The following is a 14,297-nucleotide window of genomic DNA, read 5'->3' on the forward strand; positions in this document are numbered from 1 at the left end:
TAGATGTGTTGGGGAAGTAACATGTAACATTTTAATTACATTTTGCTAAAATGAAAGAAATGACTCAAAAAAAGATTTGTTCATTTTGCTGAATGAGACTCAAAAGTCAAGAGTCGGTTAAATGATCTGACCCATCACTACAGCAAAAATAGTGAGAGAAAGATATCATCAGGTGACGCTGGCTACTTGTTGATAATAAAAAAAGTATCATGTAGTAATCTGACCAATTGGTTTTATCAAAAGTTTAACCCTCTGATGGTTTTCGTTTCTGTCCACACTCGTGTTTTAGGGGGTCTCCAGAGACCCCAGACAATAACATTTAATTTTGTGACAAGATAATAGTTTTTTTTTTTTTTCAAATGTAATTTTACTCTGTTTGTTAATGTTTTTACTCAACATTTGTTTCGTTTTTGGAGGATTTATGATATCTTTTACATTTCTATAAATAATTAAATATTTATTTAAATAGGCTTTTTAAAAAAAAACAGCATTTGATGTAAAATTCACTTTATAAAAGACCCAGATTTCTAACTTTCATTCATGCACTGTAAAAAGTGATTCTCTATATTTATTCAATAAAATTGTGTCAAAAATGTACAAGCAATATTATTAATTAAATTTAACACATTTTAATTAAGTAGAATTAACCATTAAAAATGAGTAGAATAACATGAAAAGAATTAAGTAAAATGTACACAAAAATATTGATTTAATTGGACAAAAAAAAAACACTATGCTAAATAATACTATGTTATGCATGCCAGGCCAGTAGTTGGCGATCATGAAACACCCTTCGAAAACATTATATGCATGCACATGACATCAGCCTTTTTACAAATTCACATTTTTGTTGCTTACATAGATATGATACAGGCATCATGTTCAAAAGGTTGTAAGGCCCCCAAAACAGAGTTATCGAACATCTAAAGTTCACGAACCGAATCACTGAAGGAAATAAATAAATAATTTGGTTACCATTGTAGTGGTCAGTGTTTGGACTCTAGTTGGACTCTTGACCCTTAACATTTAAAACAGATTACTTTTGGTTGCAAGTTGTGATACAGCAGCTAGACAAGCTAAGAAGGAAAAAAGATCAGGTGGTGTGATTTGTTTTTGCATCATTATTTGCTCTGGGTTTCTGAGTTGAGTGTGTCTTATCAATTACAGGTGTCCGGTGGTTGTACAATATAAGTTTAGGTGTTTTCAGCAGTATCTGAGAAATTCTTAGAAGCACCTATGATGAAAACCTTGTTTAAAAAAAAAGTATTTTCCTTTAGGCACACAGTCATCAAGAATCAGCCTGAGAACCTCAACAATGGTGACCATCAAAAAGCATGTTGCACTGCATTCTGGGTGCCACCAATCAAAACTCATTTATGGCTCCCATCATGCTTTGTGGCATGAATTAATTATGAGCAACAATTCTATAGTAGCTTGTTTTGTGATTCTTACAGTTCGTCTGAATATGCTGTTTGTCACCATTCTTGAGATTCATACACTGGTTCTTGATGTCACTGTGTGCCAAAAGAAAGTTCCCCTCTCTTAATCAGAATTCTTAAACTCTAGATTACACTGAAAACTCCAGGCCTTTTATTGTTGAATCACAGGGCTGCTATAATGAATGTTAATGTAACTCAGAGATCAGGCTCTGAATGAGTTCAGATATTCAGCTAAAACAAAGGTTATGTAAAAGCATAACTAGCACCACCTGAGCATCTTTTTTCTTAGCTTGTCTAGCTGTTATAACTGAGTAATAACAGCAATGCAAAATGTAATATTAAAACATCAAGGGTCAAGAGCACAACTAAAGCAAACACTGACCACTATAATGGTAACCAATAGTTTACCCTTTGATTCTGTTTGTGAACTTTAGGTGTCTTCAATAATTCTGTTTTGGGGGCCTTAAGACACAGCCTTTTGAACATGATGCCTGTATCATATTAATGTAAGCAACAAAAAATGTGAATTTGTAAAAAGTCTGATGTCATGTGCATGCATATAATGTTTTCGAAGGGTGTTTCATGATCGCCAACTACTGGCCTGGCATACATAACATAGTATTCTTTAGCATAGTGTTTTTTTGTTTGTTTGTTTGTTTTTTAACCAATGAAATCAATATTGTTGTGTAAATTTTACTTAATTTTTTCATGGTATTCTACTCATTTTGAATGATTATTTCTACATAATTAAAATGTGTTAAATTTAATTAATAATATTGCTTGTAAATTTTTGACACAACTTTATTGAATAAATATAGAGAATCACTTTTTACAGTGTGGGGATAACATGGATAATTTCAAATGATTTAATGTAACATTTATACCCATTTTTTGGGAAAATGCAGTTGTGAAGAAGGACTTGCTGTTATGGGGATTAGCCAATCAGCGGCTTCGTTTCGGGGTCACAGAGAGAACACAGTTTTAGCGCTAACAGTTTTAGTTTCTTTTTGAGTTGGTTGTGAGATTGGCCAGTAAACGCACCGTAGAATTTACTGAGGTGAATAGATGTCTTCCATGTCGATATCTGTGCATGTGTGCGTTCAGAGACATGTGAGTACCCTGATGTAAATGTTTACGTATGTGTATTTCGGTGCCTTGGGTTGTTAAGAGTTATTCTGAGATACTCTATTGAAATGCAGTATGTTAGCATAAAGTTCGCTAGCATTATGTTAATGCCTATTAATATTATTTTTATATTAATATTGTGTTTATATGTGTTCTCACTTGACACTTTATAGTTATTATCTGAGTGTAATTATGGTTGAGAAGTAGAGAACTATGTTTTTTGGGTTGATAGTATTGATAACTAGCAGTATGAAGGCTGTTCTTTAAGTCAATAAGAAGATAATGTGTTATCTGGTATTTATTTTGGTTATTTGATAGGTATAAGCAGCTAAAGCTACTTAAAGGGAAATGTATAATAATTACAATTTATTAGCTTTGCTAATTGAATTATGTCAGCACTGTTGTTTATTTGTATTCTGGTATTTTCTTTCTTTTATTGTTTATTGTAGAACCACACACATACTGTACATACATGAAGACAGATAATCCTCTGCTGAGTGTCAATAAACCCATCGAAGAGATTTACAGCATCCAATTGCATTCTTATCGATGCACCACAGTGGTCACTCGTCCCCAACTAGGTACAGATACAATCCTAGCTATCAAGTCGTCATTAAAAAATTGGTCCTTCGAGCCGGATCAGTTTGTGACCGCTGTGCGTGAGGATGTTCCCATATGCGAGAGAGGAGGCAACGCCACTTCCTGATACCCGCCCGAGACGTCAGATACGTCTGCCAACCTGGTTTGCTGACTATGAAGTCTCCCTGCCTGTTGTGGAGAGACCCTCCCCGGCTGCAGCACTCTCCTCACACCCCCACCATCAGATGCAGGAGCCCTACTATGGTGGTGACAGGATCGATCAGCTGTTAACCTGCACCTCCCAGCTTTATGATCAGTGGAATCAGACTGGTGCTCGCCCTAAGTATCCCAGAGAGTCAGCGTTCTCAGGACCCCATTATCAGAGAACCCCAGACCCACTGTCTCACAGAGTAAACTCAGGGGCTTCACCTGAAATATTAGATGAGCTGCAAAAGATTAGGGAGGATAACCGGAGACTTCAACTTATCATAATGGAGATGCAAACACAGCTTAGTTCAAGCAGAGGCCCAGATCCATCACACCACACTGCGCTCTCCCCCGAGGAGTACAGCCCGCACGCGCAGTCGGGAGTGCTCGCTGCATCCATTAGCTCACCAAGGCCCACAACACAAGTTACAGTCCATAACACATTAGGACCTATCCAGGTACCCAGTGAAGTAGAAGTGGACGATGAAGACTGGCCCCTTCCCCCCCTCCAGTGGTAGATGATGAAGAGAAGCCACAGCTACCCACTACCACACTGTCCACAGAGTTAGTAGCAGAGCTAATGACATGCCTTAAGAAGATGGGGATCACTCAAGAGCAGCTTCCTGGAATGCCGGCATTTGGCAATGATAATCAGGTTGCATCTGGTCAAATGGGGAGGTCACACCAACCAACGGATCCACAAGTCCGTCCACAGATATCACCCCCTTTAGTTCCTCATGAGCCAGGCGCAGCTAATGAAACGAGACACGAGGACTCTCACACTCGCTGAGCAACAGAGTACATATATCGGGGTCCTCAACCCACCATCCCAGACTTTAATAGAGGGGACCCACGTGAGTTTGCTAGGCTGAAGACCTCCCTGGAAAATCTCCTCCCCCACGATGCTACGGAGAGGTTTAAATATCAGATTTTAGTTGATCATCTTAAATTTGAAGAAGCGCTCCTTATCGCAGATTCATACATCAACTCTACACAACCCTACACTGACACTATGGCCTCATTAACAGAGCATTATGGGCAACCTCACCAGCTAGCATTAAGGCGCATTGCAGACCTGATGGAGGCGCCTAACATTCGTAGTCAGGACATCACTGCCTTTAAAGGATTTGCTCTCAGGGTGAGAGCCTTGGTTGGCATGCTCAACCAGCTTGGAGAGAAAGGTCATATTGAGCTTCAGTGTGGGTCTCATGTCACTAGGCTTATGTCCAAGCTTCCACAAGATCTGCGGTCTGGGTTTATGGCTGGAGTTTGAGCTGCAGATTCAGGAGTATGGATATGAGTCCCGACCCCAAGAGAACCCAGACAGTAAGAGGGATAGACGGAAGGACTCAAAGTTTGGCAGGCTAACCACAGTCCTCCATGGAGCTGAACAATCTTCTAGTTGCCCGACTGTCCCAGTATTCTCATCTACCAGTGCCAATCCACAAGGCAAAGTCGCTCTACCCTGCCCATACTGTACCAACGCCCTGCATTATCTGAACCAGTGCACTAACTTCAGCCGGTTAACCACTGAGCAGCGGAGAGACTGGGTTAAGAAAAACAGGCGGTGCTGGCGTTGTGGTCGTTGTCACCAGGCCGCACAGTGCAAACTGAAGGCCAGGTGCAAGAATTGTAATGGCAGACATCTGGAAGCTCTCCACGACCTTAACATTAGACCAGCCATAGTGACACTAGCCACAGAGAACACATCATGCTTAGTGAGTACCGCTAATGAAGTTCTCTATCTTGATAGGCCATCTGGCAGCAGTCAGGTGGTCCTAAAGGTGACAAAGGTTGTGCTACACAATGGACAGCATGCCATGGAGACCTACGCGATACTGGATGATGGGTCAGAGCGCACGATGCTACTTCCAGCCGCCGCTAAGGAGCTTAAACTTAAAGGGGAGTCAGAGAACCTTGCTTTAAGGACAGTGCGCCAGGATCTTAGGGTTCTACAAGGAATATCTGTCTCATTCTCAATTTCTCCTGCCAGGAACCCCCAAAAGACTTACAAGATCTGGAGAGCCTTTACTGCCGATCAATTGGGCCTTGCAGAGCATTCACAACCGGTGAAGACTCTTCAGCGCAAATATAAGCACCTGAGGGGACTTCCCTTGCAAACACTGGAATGTGTTCACCCATGGTCCTCATTGGGTCAGACTATACGCAACTGATCACCCCAGTAGAGCCGGTTCGTATGGGTCCACCTGGCGGACCAGCTGCTGTAAAGACCAAGTTGGGCTGGACTATTCAGGGCCCAACCAAGATCATCCGACAGCATCTTCAGCCGCAGCAGTGTCTGCATATATCCACACAGTCACCCTCTGCAGAGCTCCTTTATCACGTGGAGAAACTATGGAAAATGGATGTACTGCCGTTCAGGAGTGAGAAGGTAGTGGTCCGCTCAAAGCAAGATCAAGAGGCAGTTCGCATGCTGGAAACCAGGACAGTGAGGGTGGAAGTCGACGGAGTACATCGCTACGCCACCCCCTTGCTTCGTGTTAATAACATGCCGTGTCTCCACGCCCCCAAAGATGCTGTACTGGCGAGTCTACGAAGAGCACTGAGAGACGTCTGATGAAAGACCCAACAAGAGCATCAGCCTATGCAGCAGAGAACCTGAAATTGGAACAGGCGGGGTACGTGAAGAAGGTAGCAGAGGAAGATCTAAGTACATCAAGAGAGTCCTGGTTTATACCTCACCATATGGTGAGTCATAATGGAAAAAACAGACTTGTATTTAACTGCTCCTTCGTATACAAGGGCTACAACCTAAATGAGCTTCTACTGCCAGGCCCCACATTGACCTCCAGCCTGCTAGGTGTCCTGTTGAGATTCAGGGAGCATGTTGTTGCTATAAGCAGCGACATAAAAGGCATGTTCCATCAGATCAGGTTACTGCCAGAAGACAAATCTCTGCTTCGTTTCGTGTGGAGGGACATGAATAAAGAGGCGCCACCGGGCGTAAATGAGTGGCAGGTCCTCCCCTTTGGAACAACATGCAGCCCCTGCTGTACAAAATTTGCACTGCAGAAGCATGTGACAGACCACAGCCAGCTAGAGGAGGATGTCCGGGTGGACACTTTTATGTGGATAACCACTTACAGAGCCTCTCCTCCTCTACAGCAGCAAGACAGCTGGTTGACAAATTGAATAGGTTATTGGCCTCAGGGGGGTTTGAGTTGCGTCAGTGGGCTAGTAAGGTTCCCGAAGTTATCAGTCACCTTCCTAAAGAGGCAAGATCCCAGAACAGCGAGTTATGGCTCACAGAGTCAATGGAGGATCCACAGGAGCTTGCACTTGGACTCAGATGGCTTTGCGCCTCAGACACTCTGGCCTACAAGTGTAACGTCACTGACCGTCCCACACCGACTATGAGGAACATCTATAGTACACTGGCACGGCTTTTTGATCCGCTAGGCTTTCTCGTTCCCTTCGCCACGCTGGCCAAAATCATTGTGCAGCACCTATGGAACAAAGAGAGGGAGTGGGATGACCCGTTGCTGCCAGATGATGCCCTCAAGGCCTGGCTAACTTGGGAGAATGAGCTTCCGGAGATTGTCTTGCCACGATGCTACTCAAGTCCACCTCTGGACCAACCCAGTTCTGTCAGAAGCCTTCATATATTCTGTGACGCATCTGAGAAAGCTTACGGTTCAGTTGCGTACCTTCGTACAGAGGGTTCAGGTGGTAAGGTGGAGGTGGCCTTTCCGACTGCACGGTCGAGAGTGGCCCCCAAGCGCCAACAGTCGATACCGCGATTAGAGCTGTGTGCAGCAGTGACTGGAGCTCAGCTAGCAGTGCTGTTGCAACGTGAACTCACCCTGGTACTACATGGAGTGGTGCTTTGGACAGACTCCACCACGGTTCTCACGTGGCTTCAGTCAGACTCTTGCAGGTTTAAGGTGTTTGTGGGCACCAGAGTCGCTGAGAACCAGGAGCTGACTGATGCCCAAGCATGGAGGTATGTGGATTCTGAAAGTAATAAACCCTTATTTGATGCCAGCCAATTCAATGGTTTCAGGGACATGATCGAGGCAATTGTGAGGTCCCGCCATGGGGCGGCAGGTAGTCAATCAACGCCATCTGCACAAGACTATCAGGATGCTGAGATAGACCTACTGAGACGAGTTCAGGTAGACTACTTCGAGGAAGACTTTCAACACCTTTCAGAAAGAAAACCCGTCCCTTCCACCAGCCGTTTGATTACATTAGCTCCTGAATATGATGATCAACTGAAGCTGATTCGGGTTGGAGGCAGATTGCGTCGCAGTACCTTGCTGGACACAGAAGCCAATCATCCCATAGTTCTGGATCCAGCTCACCAGGTGACTAAACTCATCATTCAAGATGCTGACCGAGACCTCCATCATCCAGGCTCAGAGCGATTATTTGCAGAACTTCGCAGACGATACTGGATCCTTCGTGGAAGAGAAGCTGTGAAGCGGCACCAGTACTCCTGCCCTGATTGTCGGAGATGGAGAGCGAAGCCTGCAGTGCCACAAATGGCAGACTTACCTCCCGCCCGTCTGCGGTTGATGAAGCCTCCTTACTTCTCTACCGGAATGGATTGTTTCGGGCCCTTCACGGTCAAAATCGGACGGCGTAATGAGAATGTTGGGGTATACTATTTAAGTGCCTCACTACCCGAGCTGTCCACATCGACGTCCTGACTAGTCTCGACCAGGATTTCTTCCTGATGGCCCTCCGCAGATTTATCTCACGCAGGGGAAAACCAGCGGAGCTTCTGTCGGATCAGGGCACGGATTTCAGAGGAGGTGAGAGGGAAATCCATGAGTCTTTCAAGGCACTGCACCCCACTTTACAGGCAGAACTGGCCAAACATCAGATCCAGTTTAGATTTAACCCTCCAAGTGCCCCTCACTTTGGTGGTGCATGGGAGAGGGAAATTAAATCTATCAAAGCTGCCCTGTATGCAACAATTCAGATGCAGACGGTGACAGAAGAAGTCCTGCGCACGGTCCTGATTGAGATCGAGGGCATCCTAAACCCTTGGGGTATGTGTCCAGTGACGTCGCGGACCCTGATCCAGTAACCCCCAATTTGCTTGTGATGGGGCGGCCCGACCCCTCACTGCCCCAGGTGTTGTATCCAGAGTCCGAGCTGTTGAGCCGCCGCCGCTGGAGGCATACGCAGGTCCTTGCCGACCAATTTTGGAGGGCATTTATCAGGCACTATCTGCCAGCCCTGCAGATGCGCACCAAGTGGCAGAAAGATGTGGCCCCATTACAACCTGGTACTGTCGTCATGATCATTGATCCGCAGCTCCCGAGGGCGCTCTGGCCTATTGGTCACATCACAAAGGTTATCCCAGGTTCAGATGGGAGGATAAGGACAGCGGAGATCCAGGTGAACGACAGGAAATACATTAGGCCAGTTGCCCGTCTTGTTCAACTTCCTGCCATACCTGAGACAGCACCTGAGACCAACAGTCCTTCTATGGGACAGCAAATTTGACTGTGCAAATTTGGGGGCGGCTGTGAAGAAGGACTTGCTGTTATGGGGATTAGCCAATCAGCGGCTTCGTTTCAGGGTCACAGAGAGAACACAGTTTTAGCGCTAACAGTTTTAGTTTCGTTTTGAGTTGGTTGTTAGATTGGCCGGTAAACGCACCGTAGAATTTACTGAGGTGAATAGATGTCTTCCATGTCGATATCTGTGCATGTGTGCGTTCAGAGACATGTGAGTACCCTGATGTAAATGTTTACGTATGTGTATTTCGGTGCCTTGGGTTGTTAAGAGTTATTCTGAGATACTCTATTGAAATGCAGTATGTTAGCATAAAGTTCGCTAGCATTATGTTAATGCCTATTAATATTATTTTTATATTAATATTGTGTTTATATGTGTTCTCACTTGACACTTTATAGTTATTATCTGAGTGTAATTATGGTTGAGAAGTAGAGAACTATGTTTTTTGGGTTGATAGTATTGATAACTAGCAGTATGAAGGCTGTTCTTTAAGTCAATAAGAAGATAATGTGTTATCTGGTATTTATTTTGGTTATTTGATATGTATAAGCAGCTAAAGCTACTTAAAGGGAAATGTATAATAATTACAATTTATTAGCTTTGCTAATTGAATTATGTCAGCACTGTTGTTTATTTGTATTCTGATATTTTCTTTCTTTTATTGTTTATTGTAGAACCACACACATACTGTACATACATGAAGACAGATAATCCTCTGCTGAGTGTCAATAAACCCATCGAAGAGATTTACAGCATCCAATTGCATTCTTATCGATGCACCACAGTGGTCACTCATCCCCAACTAGCTACAGATACAGTCCTAGCTATCAAGTCGTCATTACAGCAGTTTTAAAATAAAAAAGAATCACTTTAACCACTAGATGGCTATAGAGCTCCACTATATGCTATTTGCTATTTGACTACCTGAAAGATATCTTTTCACAAGTTGGATTCATTTGGATTCATATCTAAATATTATAAAATCACAATTATAACAAAAATAAAATATTTTTTGTCAAAGTTTAGCATTTTTTTTTTTACTGAAAAAAAAAAAAAGTTTTTCAATAATGTTACATTACAATGCATTGCAGGCAGTAAGCATGGTGAACTGCAAGACTTCTGCAGACGGGTTGGAGCAGGTTTGTGTGTGTGTGTGTGCGTGCTAAATCGTTTTGTCTCATCCTGTCATCTCTCTCTCACTCTCTCTCCCTCTTTGGTGGTTCTGCATTTTGCATGATTTTTTAAAAATAATTATAAGAGAGCAGTTGTTTTATATCCTCACACGTGTGTGTGTGTGTGTGTGTGTGTGTGTGTGTGTGTGTGTGTACACATTGTCGGTGTCAGTGTCACCACTTTATATTTGTGTTGGTTCTGAATTTTGGATGATTTTATTTGACAAATGATAAGAGAACAGTTTTCATAGTCTCAAAAATGTATTCCTCTATGTGTGTGTGTGTGTGTGTACTCGTGTTGTGAGCAATATAATTTATCATTGTGGATATTGTTTTTGCATTGGTGGAAGTGTGCCACTTTATTTGTGCCATTTCTGTCGATGTTGGTTCTGATTTTGATGATGAATTTAGTCTTATTTTGATTGCGAAAACCACGAGTGTCACAAATTTTGTCACGCTAACATAAAAACAGATATCATTCCAATTTATTATTATTATTTGTTTTTTGTAGATCTAGAAAGTGTTGGGAGCCGTAGAAGGTTTCATACAATTTGGACAAAGATATATATATATTTTTAATTTGAGCAAAAGTCATTTGGGGTCAAAAAGACCCCGACAACCATCTGAGGATTAACCTATGCTATTAATTTAACATTAGTGTCTATAACAGTTTTATGTCATTTTTGTCGGTACTTTTTAAATTACATGTGTTCATACAACACTCTGAACCTCAGAATTCTTAAACACACAGAGAGCTGAAGAATTAGTGTATGAATCTCAACAATGGTGACATGCTTCATGCTGCAATGCATTCTGGGTGCCAAGGATGAGTTTTGCATGATGTACCCAGAATAGCAGAATTGCAGGATGAAGCATATCACCATTGTTGAGCGTTATACACTGAACCTTGATGTTTGTGTGACAAAAAAAAAAAAAAAAAAAAAACGAGTTTTCTAATCCTTTAAATTATTTGCTTAAATTCAGCTGGGTGTCAGGCTGAGTCACTTCAATAGAATATTTATCACCACACATAAGCTTGGGTGAAACAAGTAACCAGACCAAATATGTGATGATGTGTTAATCATCAACAAACAACCAACACCATCAAACCTTATGTTCTTTTATTGCTTTTGCTACAATAAAGATGACAGCAGCTAAAGAACAACACTGACAAGTCAAGTGTCAAATTGTACAACTAAAATCAACACTCACCACCATTATGGTGACATCAAACCAAACTATTAAAAAGACATCAACATCCACATCTAAACATCTGCTTTAATCTTAAATAGAATATTAGGGGATAATGTTCTAATAATTATATTAAAGGAGCATTGCGTAGGTTCTGAAATTTCTTACCGTTAGAGGAACTGCAGCCAGTCTCATGCTCGTTCTCAGTGCGCACGCTCGTACGAGCACGACCACATCAACCAGGGTTGCCGCAGCAACCACTGACGCCGGCCGGTTTTTGCCACACTAGATACGTTTTTTTTTTTTTTTTTTTACTTACGAGGAGTGTCCGTGGGTGTCTGAATTGTGCTGCCGGAGTCTGGTCGTTTCTTTCCATCCACAGAGTCCATCTGAAAACACTATTGCCGCTGCTTACTATAATGGCTGGTGTGGTGTACGGTTGTAAGCCCAAGTAGACAAGAACGCGCATGACGTCATTTTCGCGCCAATTCGGGCCCGACTCCTCCACACACAATTGAGCCTACAGGCTGATAGAGGCAGCCGTGGTGGACAGTCGAGGTGTCATTCTTTTTTTTTTCATCATGGTTGGCTCATACATATACAAATGAAAACTCTATATGAAAGATTTTTTAAGTAAAAACCTCCACATAGCTCCTTTAATAAACATTTTTAGAATGTGTTTAGAGAATGTTATCCTATCTTTTGAGAGAACGTTCTGGGAACAAAAATAAAACAACCTGCTAAAAACAATGTTAGAACAAAAAAAAATTATAGCTGGAAAGTGCCGCTCCATTTGAAACCAGGTGATGGACATTTACTGCTACACAGCAAAATCCCCAGTGTTAATTTAACACTCCGAGTGTGGACACATATAAACACTGAAGCAGAGTTGAAGCATACAAATTGTGATTTTCTCGTTTGGTGATTCTGCTTGTTAACATTAGGTGTCTTCAATATTGGTCAATCATAACTCAATTAACTTCTTAATTATCTCATTAACTAATTATCTCAGTTTTACTTTTAACACTGCTTCAGTGTTTATATGTGTCCACACTCAGAGTGTTAAATTAACACTGGGGATTTTGCTGTGTAATCACAGAACCGTCTTTACTGACAAGACACGCATGATCGTGCAGCCCTAAATGATGTGCATTTATTTTAACCAGAGGTGGGACTTTCAAGTCACAAGCAAGTCATCAAGTCATATCCCAAGTCCTCAAAGAGTTAAAGTTAATGAGATAATTAAGTGACTTATTAAATGATGGTTGTGCACTAGTGATGAACACCTGCTGTTATTGAGAACTACAGAGGATCGGGTGTTGATGTTTTATTGGTTAAAATGATGCAACCATAATGGAGATCAGTATTTGCTTTAGATGAGCTCTTGATCTTAGATATGTAGACATTGCATGAGATGCCGTGAAACAGATATTAACATGCAGACAGTTAAAGATATTAACTGTCAGTATGTGATAAGCTAGTAATTGTGACCTGGTACCATTACAATCAAATTATTATTATTATTTTTTTGAGCATTGCATAATCAACCCATTAAAACTGCAGCATGCTAAAAAAAAAAAATCAGTGAGTGATTTTAACTCTGTATACACACATAGACATCAAGAACCAGCATATGACTCTCAACAGTGGTGACAATCAACAAAATGTTGCATGCTGGGTAACACCATTGTAAAAACTCGTCATGCACTGCAGTATGAAAAATTGTCACCACTGTTGAGGATCGTTGGATAAGTGTCCATGTATAAAAGCCTGAATTAACAGTTTCCTTATTTGTCTTTCAACGTTGAAGCATTGCACTGGTATTTGTTTGGTGGGGTCTTTTTTTCTATCTTTTTACTTCAGTTCAGTAATAGCTGAGTGTCAGTCAACAATCCAAATATAAAGACTATTTCATGATGGTTAATTAGTAAGTAATAAGTTGTTAGCAGAAATAGCATAAGATCATCTGTTACTGTAAGGTTTGATTCAACAATGCATACATGTTTGTTGCAAAAACAATATTGCAATTATTTTGAATCAAACTGCTTTGAATTAGTAAAAAGGGTCAAGAGACTACCTAAAGTAAACCTTGACCACAATTATGGTGGCATAGGTTTTTATTTTTTTCAGTTGAAGGCTGTGTCTAATTTCAGTCGTAGTTCTTGTGTTTCTCTTTACTTCAGTGATGTTGATTGTTAACAGCAGATGTTCATCACTAATGTTCAATCATAATTTAATTAGTCACTTAATTATCTCATTAACTTTAAACCTTTGAGGACTTGGGATATGACTTGAAGACTTGCTTGTGACTTGAAAGTCGCACATCTGATTTTAACTGGTTAAGAATAACACATCTATGACAAATTGTGTGACATGACACATTAGTGTGTTAAATATTTTATGGATGTTGGATGTTAAGAAGAAAAACACACTGGTTGAATTAAAATTAACACAAAATGTGTTGTCATTAACATGACACACAGGTGTGTTAAGATATAACACTGTTTTTTTAACATCTGTTCTAAGATGCTGAACAGATTCTGCGGCTGACCTTATGATTAAGAAACACATCCCTTTGTCCTTTTGATATTTTTCTTACAAGTCATTGATACTACTGGTGACAGCCACTGCACTCCCATCTTCTGCGATGACAGACAGGTGAGATGTGCCATGGTCATCAGCTGCATAAATCTCATACTGGTCATCGTATCTCTGTTGTTTGATGTCATCTTTAATCTTACTCCTGATGTAGTCTGCAAAGCTGTCTGAGGTTATATTTTTGACAATCTGTAAAACAATCTGTGAAAAGTCATAAATATGGGAATAGTGAAATGCTTTAAGGAAATTATGTTTTCTGTAGCATAAATTATTCAGGTTATATGAGATGAGGCAAAAGTTAAGATGTCTCAGAAATGTTGTTCTTCAGATGTGAACTATGTAAAGTTCACCCATAACGGGAAATCTTGTCATTTATTCACTTTCTGCTTATCAGTGATTAAAACCTTAATTTTATATCTGCTTCTCACACAAAGCTATTATATGGATTCAGTAATTGTAATACACTGTAGCACACACATATACGTAGAGCATC

General features: G+C 41.1%; 1 protein-coding gene across 1 annotated transcript in view; it reads right to left on the minus strand.

Moving 5' to 3' along the window:
- LOC113085437 (glutathione hydrolase 1 proenzyme-like) overlaps positions 1-14,297 on the minus strand; it is a 104,479-nt gene that overhangs the window by 10,086 nt on the left and 80,096 nt on the right. Inside the window, exon 11 of the mRNA XM_026255129.1 lies at positions 13,806-14,005. Coding sequence (XP_026110914.1) covers positions 13,806-14,005 — 200 coding nt within the window. The remainder of the gene's footprint in view (positions 1-13,805; positions 14,006-14,297) is intronic.

The sequence above is a fragment of the Carassius auratus genome, unplaced genomic scaffold (assembly GCF_003368295.1).
Source record: "Carassius auratus strain Wakin unplaced genomic scaffold, ASM336829v1 scaf_tig00041527, whole genome shotgun sequence".
In the NCBI taxonomy this organism is placed as follows: Eukaryota; Metazoa; Chordata; class Actinopteri; order Cypriniformes; family Cyprinidae; genus Carassius; species Carassius auratus.